Source organism: Phoca vitulina, unplaced genomic scaffold, assembly GCF_004348235.1.
Source record: "Phoca vitulina isolate PV1807 unplaced genomic scaffold, GSC_HSeal_1.0 scaffold2, whole genome shotgun sequence".
Lineage (NCBI taxonomy): Eukaryota > Metazoa > Chordata > Mammalia > Carnivora > Phocidae > Phoca > Phoca vitulina.
In genome coordinates this window covers 54,449,077-54,456,870 of record NW_022589705.1, presented here as the reverse complement: position 1 = coordinate 54,456,870, position 7,794 = coordinate 54,449,077, and the positions used below count along the sequence as shown (strand labels likewise).

General features: G+C 49.5%; 1 protein-coding gene across 1 annotated transcript; it reads right to left on the bottom strand.

Annotated features, from left to right (window-relative positions):
- Positions 1-4,222: 4,222 nt before the first annotated feature.
- Positions 4,223-7,513, bottom strand: JUN (Jun proto-oncogene, AP-1 transcription factor subunit). Its single transcript, XM_032427833.1, has one exon. It carries the CDS (start codon positions 6,521-6,523, stop codon positions 5,516-5,518), a length of 1,008 nt encoding a protein of 335 aa, XP_032283724.1. The 5' UTR covers positions 6,524-7,513; the 3' UTR covers positions 4,223-5,515.
- Positions 7,514-7,794: the final 281 nt, after the last annotated feature.

Sequence of the window (7,794 nt, the reverse complement as noted above, 5' to 3'; positions counted from 1 at the left end):
AGAGCACTTTGGAAATGGCGGGAGAGTGAACAGGTGAGGACAAATTGCATTGCTCATCATGCTTCCTTTGCTCACTCCACTCCAGGAAAGCAGGCCATCTCTCAACCCCTAGGGTACCCAGAACTCTTTCCCAAGCTTTCCCTCATGTGGCCCTTCCAGCTGCTGCCCCTTCTCTTCTGCTCTTCACCTGATGAACTCAAGTCATGGAGGAAGTCTCCTTTCAGGTGTTTTTTGCAGAAAGGCCTTTTTTCCCCCTTGGCCCTATTTAGATGGTTTTTCTCTTTCATAGTGCCCAGTTTTTCTTCACTGTCCTCGTGTAGGTGTAGAATCATACATTAATCTGTGTGTTTTCTATTTGCTGTGTCTCTTACCAGAATAAAAACTCCATGAGGGAGACATCCTGTGGATTTCACTCTCCATTGCCTTCTGAGTGCCTAGCACAAAATAGGAATTCAATGTTGCTTGAGGAATCAAATGAGTGTCATATGGATGCGAGGTGTTATTATTCAATTCCCCCCCAACATAAGTAAAAACATTGGTCTCTTCACTTGCATCGAAAGGTTTGTATAGTTTGGGTCAATTAGTCCCACTGAGCTTAGTCAATTCTGGGGGAATGACATAAAATGAGGTTTGGGTCCTGCAGTGGTGAGGTCACAAGCCTTTTTCTTTTGCATCTGTTTATTTGAGCATCCTGACACGGAGCAGGTGGACTCTGCACCATAAGATGACTTTCCTTCAGATGTCAAGTTGACACAGGAAAACTGAAGTTCAGGACAAGGAGCCGAGGTGAAGCGTGAACTTGTTGATATCCCTCCTTAGGCCCAGCTTGCCAGGGAGTTGCGCAGGAAGAAATGTGGGAGATGGGGCTCAGCCTAAGCAATCTGCTCCCCATTTCTCCCCCAACTCCAGGACAGCTTTAAAGACCACAGGCGTTCCAAATTAAACTAAATCCTGCCTTTGGTATTACTCTTCTTACCTGGCGTCGTCCCCACCAGTCCATCACCCAAACTGTTACCAGCACGAATCTCTCTCAAGTTGAGAGAGTCCATTTCCCTGCTCTGCGTCCTTCTACATTTCCCTATCACCTGCAGGATAACTACCAAACTCTTAGCATGGGACAGATACTACTTCATAACCTGACACCTAAACTTTCTTGCTTCATCTCCTTTCATTTATCTTCTCATATCTTTGTTCCCAGCCTCTCCAAGCAGCTTACCAATCTCTGAATGCACCACATTCTCCTATGCCACTGTGCCCTCGCATAAAGCTCCTCTTTCAACTTTCCCTTCCTGGTGAGTCCCACCGGCTCAGCTCACATGTCACCTCTCCCATGAAGTCTCTCCTGATAATGGTCCCTCCTCCCCAGACCTGCACCTCTTTGTGCTTTATCTCTATACTCCTCCCCACTAGACTGTGAGTCCCTTGAGAATAGGGATTGTGTCTTGCTCATCACTGAATCCCCATGCTTAGCATAGGGCCTCAATGAGACCCAGGCGCATGGTCATGCCCTTCTCTGGGATGTCAGAAGTCCAAAACCAAATAAATGGGGCCAGCTTCCAGAGTTAGGAAGGAATAATTTCACTTTCTGGGGCCATCCCATATTCTAACCTTTTCACATCTTCCATGACCTTCTACTTGACCCATATGGAAGACCCATGGAGGCAAGGGTAGGGCAGAGTAAAAGGCATTGTCTTTTTTGGTTAGTTCCACCAATGCACATCCTCTCTAACAATAAAAGGACATGGGGAATAGTTACTTTAGAACGATCCTTATCTCTATCCAGCAGATACTGAGCACTAACTTCTAGACCCCTGAGATACATTAACTTTATAAACAGAAAGTCCTCTCTGTGATTACCAATGAAGTAGTTGTTTTTAATAAAGCCACATCTGGAACTATTTTTTATGGTTGCCTAATGGTCACACATTATCCTTGCCCATCCCCACCTCCAAGCCTAATGTTTCAGGGAGACCCGATTTATATAAGGAGATGCCCACTTGCATTAGCATAGTGGGGAAGGGACACTGTATGGTTGGAAGAATGTGCTGACAGCTTAGTTATTTTAAGAACATTCATTGTGAAAATCGGGCTTTAGAACACTCATTGAAAATTGGCTGGACTTGAATTTTCTTGAGGTCCTCAATCCATCTGGACTTGTATACGTGGAAATGGATGAGGTATATTTCACTAGAAGAAATTAAGACCTGGAATTATTTTGGAGGAGGGTTTTAGTTCAATTGCTTGCTCAGTCATCACACATTTATTTTATAAACATCTACTAGTGCCAGGCACTGTACTAGGAGTCTGGGGTCCATAGATGGGTAAGATAGGGCTCTAGCCAAGAGTCACAGAGGTTCACAATGATAATACTTTGATAAGTGCTATCATAGAAGTTTTGATAAAATGTTATGAATGCTCAATAGCAATGTTCATTCCACCTGAAGATAAAAGTTAGCGAGGAAGGCTTCATAGAGAAGGTGCTATGTATGCCAAGCCTTGAAGAATGGGTAGGATTCATCCGCTGGACCAGAAGGAAAGGAATTCCAGGTAGATGGATGAGCACAGACAGAGGCATAGAAGGGTGAAAAGGCATGGGATTCAGATTCACACAATGGTAAATTTCTCATAATGAGTGTGTAGCCATTAAGTTTAGGAATTATTAAGCATTTGAGTCATGGAACTCTGTGAAAACCAAATAAAAGCTAATGATTTCTTTCCCCAGGGGAGCGTGTATGTGCCCGTGTGTGCACGCACATACACATACATAAATTTTGTAGGCTTTTTCATTGAGTTCATGAACCCTCTGCCCCAGTGGGCACAAAGGGTTAAGATTCTATGTGTGAAATATACATATATAAGACAAATTAGAAGCGAATTAATGGTTTTATGTGCCCCTAGCTTCATCTTCTCCAACTATTAGTGTTACCCAAATAACTCATTGAATGAGAAAATAAAATTAACTTGTGTGTGTCTACAAAATTAGCTGATTTTCTGTGTCCAAAGGTCATTGATTAATTGCCTCTACCACAATGATTTTTCTATCCCTTTGGTTAGAAAGGTTAGAATTTCAGGGATATACATTTAGAATGTTAGTCGAAACAAACAAGTGTGGGGATAGGCCCGAGTTTCGGGCTTTTTTTTTTTTTTTTACTTACACTTGGAGTCTAAATAAAGCTGGGGAGTGGTGTGGCTTTTCTGTTGTCTGGGCTTAGTCTACCTTTGCAGGTAATTAATTCCCCAGCCTGCTTATTTTTTCTAGTTGGCTCTTGTTTAGCTTCCATAGAGCCCCACCCCAAAGTGCTTTATTGTCCCTCTGCTGACTATTCCTACATATGGTCAAAATCAACTCACCTTCAGGGTTGCTGACATAGGCAAATTCACTGTTTGGCAAACTCTGCTCTGTTCCCAGTAACCCTTTGTTAAAGAAGGGTTATTACGACGGAGTGGATCTGATAGCTAACAAGTCTGTCCAATCTCTTGCACTCCTAGATACACTCCCCTAAAGAGAAACTCTTTGTGTCTTTGGATTTACAGCCACAGGCAGGATATTAGCACTCACAGACCTGTTGGGTACTAGAGCACTGTTAATGAGCAAACAGCCCTGCCTCAATTAGTGGTTTGTGAAAATATTCCTGGATATCAAATTGCTTTTGCTGTTTGATAATCATACTGGCTCTTGGGATGAAAAGCAACCAAGCAAAAATTGTTCCCTTGTTGCTTACAGCCTTGTTGATCTTCCAAGTTGTATCTGCAGACAGAATTTAAGTTTGCCATTTCCCCAGAGCTAAGGTTTGATTTACACATGTGATCATTGTGTTGGTGTTCATGGTTTCTCATATCTCTTCCATGGCATATAGATTACCATCTTTTAAGGCATTTTCTGTAATAATAACTTAAACAAGGTTGATTATTTTAGAAACAAATTAAGAAATAAACTGTACAAGAATCCCAAATGGTAAACTGCTATTGTGGTAATTTGTCTAAGTATAGGTGTCTATTTCAGAGAGATAGAGAAAGAGAGAGAAGAGGGGAGTATTAATGAAAACTAGGAGAATGTTTCATCCAGATTGCAAATTCTGTGTTGACTCTTCCTAAATTCTTTGCTTCTTAATTACCCAGTAACTTCAGATGGCAGTAATGCTAACCCCAGCAACTGAAAAGAAAAGCTTCAGTGTAGAGCTTGGGAAGAAAAAAAGTAGTAAAGGGAAAGGAATTCAAGATCTGTTATTGGTATTTGAATACGTTTATTGTGACAAGAATGCTGTTATAAGTATTCATAAGCAAAGACCGTCTTTTTTATCTAGGGATTGTTAAAGATTCCAAATTGGAAGGATACATCTTTTGTAAAAATTTGCCACCGTTCCTGATTTGAGAATAAGCAACTACTCTTAAATTTCTGCTAACATCATAAATGGTCACAGCACATGCCACTTGGTATAGTCCAGACTTTAAATATTAGTTTGACTTTTCAGGGCACCGTCTGTCCCTCTCCACCACAGTCTCCCTTCCCTCAGCCTTCTGAAGGGCCACGCTATCCTTTGTAAGCAACTCTATATAGATTGTTGGGGGAGGGAAGAGGATTAAGTTGACAAGAGCATCAGCTACAGTTATTCTCAGTCCAGTAAAGAGTAGTTTTGCTTGATAGTAAGAAGCAGTGAGAGTGATTTTAGTTGACTCTTCACTCTTTCAACTTCACCTAAATAGGTAATTCATAGATAATGCAGAAAAGAGGTTGTGGGAGGGGTATTTTTCCAATATTTTATTGTATTTTCTTAAATATCCTTTCTGGAATTTTCAGGAACAAAACATAAAAAAATTATATACTTTATTACAAATGGTAAACTCAGAGTGCTCCAAATCTCTTATTTACAAACAACACTGGGCAGGACACCCAAACAAACAAACATGAAATAACTTACAAAGGCATGAAGCTGTTTATTGACAGTAATCAGCTTTCATCAAATTAAAAAATATATATATGTACATACACAGTTAAGGAAGGCAGGCCAGAAAGAGTTCATCTGCAGGCTCAGCCTCGCTCTCACAAACCTCCCTCCCGCCTCCCCTCCCCCACCCCCCCCCCTTTGTGTTCTTAAGGAGTACTACAGAAGCAATCTACAGTCTCTATTGCAGTTTGTAACCCCTCCCCCTCCCCCCTTTAATACTGAATGAGATCGAATGTTAGGTCCATGCAGTTCTTGGTCAATGTTAAAGAAAAGTCTAACGTTCTGTTCGCGCGGGGACAGCCCGTCCGCAAAGCGGGGCAGCCCGCAGGCAGCCGCTCCCTGGCCCGATGCCAAGGGAGGGCGCGCCAAGTCCTTCCCACTCGTGCACACTGGGGGCGCCGTCAGGACGCCGCCCAGTCCAACTTGGATACCCTTGGCTTTAGTCCTTGGACACTTCTTTTCTCTCTCTTTCTCTCTCTCTCTCTCTCGCAACTTGTCAAGTTCTCAAGTCTGTCTCTCTGTGTAATTTTTTTTTTCTCTGCTGCCCCTCAGCCCCCGACAGTCTCTCCTCAAAACGTTTGCAACTGCTGCGTTAGCATGAGTTGGCACCCACTGTTAACGTGGTTCATGACTTTCTGTTTAAGCTGTGCCACCTGTTCCCTGAGCATGTTGGCCGTGGACGCCAGCTCCGAGTTCTGCGCTTTCAAGGTTTTCACTTTTTCCTCCAGCCGGGCGATCCTCTCCAGCTTCCTTTTCCGGCACTTGGAGGCAGCTATGCGGTTCCTCATGCGCTTCCTCTCGGCCTTGATCCTCTCCTGCGACTCCATGTCGATGGGGGACAGGGGCGGCGTTTCCCCGGGCATCTCGGGCACCGTCTGCGGCTCCTCCTTCAAGGCCTGCAGCCGCGGGTGCTGCACGGGGAGCTGCTGGGGCAGGTGGTGCGGCGGCTGCGGGGGCTGCTGCTGCGGCTGCTGGGGCTGCGCGGGAAAGGCCAGGCCGGCCGCGCCGTACGAGGGCGCCCCGCCGCCGCTGCTCAGCGCGCCCGGGTTGAAGTTGCTGAGGTTGGCGTAGACGGGCGGCTCGCTGTGCAGGCTGGCGCTGAAGCCGCCGCCGCCGCTGCCGCCCGCCGCCGAAGCCACGGCCGGAGCCACCATGCCCGCCCCGCTGACCGGCTGCGCCGCCGACGTGACGCTGGGCAGCGTGTTCTGGCTGTGCAGTTCGGCCAGGGCGCGCACGAAACCCTCGGCGAAGCCCTCCTGCTCGTCTGTCACGTTCTTGGGGCACAGGAACTGCGTCGGGGTCGGCGTGGTGGTGATGTGCCCGTTGCTGGACTGGATTATCAGGCGCTCCAGCTCGGGCGAGGCCAGCTTGAGCAGCCCCACGTCGGGCGAGGTGAGGAGGTCCGAGTTCTTGGCCCGGAGGTGCGGCTTCAGGCTGCCCACCGGGTCGGCCAGGTTCAGGGTCATGCTCTGTTTCAGGATCTTGGGGTTACTGTAGCCGTAGGCGCCGCTCTCGGACTGGAGGAACGAGGCGTTGAGGGCATCGTCGTAGAAGGTCGTTTCCATCTTTGCAGTCATAGAACAGTCCGTCACTTCACGTGGGGTTAGTTTGGGCTGCGCGCAGAAGTTTCGGGGCCGCAACAGCGCGCTGGCGAGCGGGGGACACCCGCGCCTCCCGGGGCCCTGGGCAAGGAAAGTTTCTCGAGGGGCGCGCGCACCCGCCGGCTGTCCTCCCCCCTGCGCCCCGCTCACCAGCTCGCTCCCCGGGCGCTCAGGGTTTCAGGTGCCGCCCGCACTCTTACTTGTCAGCTCGCGCGCGCTGCCCGGCTTTGAAAAGTCGCGGTCACTCACGGAGCGCTCTCCGGCGCAGCGGTTCCTGGGAGCCCGCGGACGAACACGCTTCCCGGCGACAGTGGCCCTCCCGGCGGCGGCAGTCAGCGCCGATCCCGCTGTGGCCGGCCGGCGGCGGTTCTCCGCCGCCCCGACTCCGACGACTGTCCCCTCCTCCGCTGCGAGGGGGAGGGGGCGCCGGGCAGCCGCGGCTCGCGCTCGCCCAAGTTCAGCAACCCGTGCGAGAGAAGCTGAGCGCACGTCCCTCCTCAGTCTCCTCTCTCCGCCGCCTTCTTGTCTTCGCCGCCGCCGCCACAGCTTCAGGCGCAGCAAAGCTTTGCAAAAGTTCGCTCCGGGACCCGGGCCACTTGTCCCCTGTCCTCCTGGCCAGGAAAGTTCTTAGCCGCTGCAGCCGCTCTCCGGACTTCCCCGGACGGACTGTCGCCGCTCTCCGCGCTGTCAGCAGCTCCCGGGCAGCGGGGCTCTCCTGCTGGGGGCGGCTGGAGAAGGGGTTCTCCGGACGCTCCCCCAAACACCAGCCCGGGAGCCACTCTAGCTAGCTCTGGGCAGTTGGTGAGAAAATGGAAGAGAAAATAGGATTTGCAGCTCGGACTCCACTGCCGTCTTGCCTGCCTGTGTCTGTCTGTCTCCCTGAATCCGCGCACCTCCACTCCTGCCTCGCTGCTTCAGCCACACTCAGTGCAACTCTGAGCCCTTATCCAGCCCGAGCTCAACACTTATCTGCTACCAGTCAACCCCTAAAAATAGCCCATGATGTCACCCCAAGGCCTTCCCATTGGCTCGCGTCGCTCTCAAGGGGGCGGGCCCGCCCGTCGCCATGGAGACCCCACCCTAGAAGATTCTTCTCTGGACCCGCGGAGGCTCACGGGATGAGGTAATGCTCCGCTGCCCTCCTACAGTTGGGCCCTTCTTTCTCCTCCTCTCCCCCTCCCCCTCCCGCGCGATTCGCGCCGGGCTCTTTCCCCTCCCCTCCCCGGCGCGTCTTTCCCGGCCCGCCC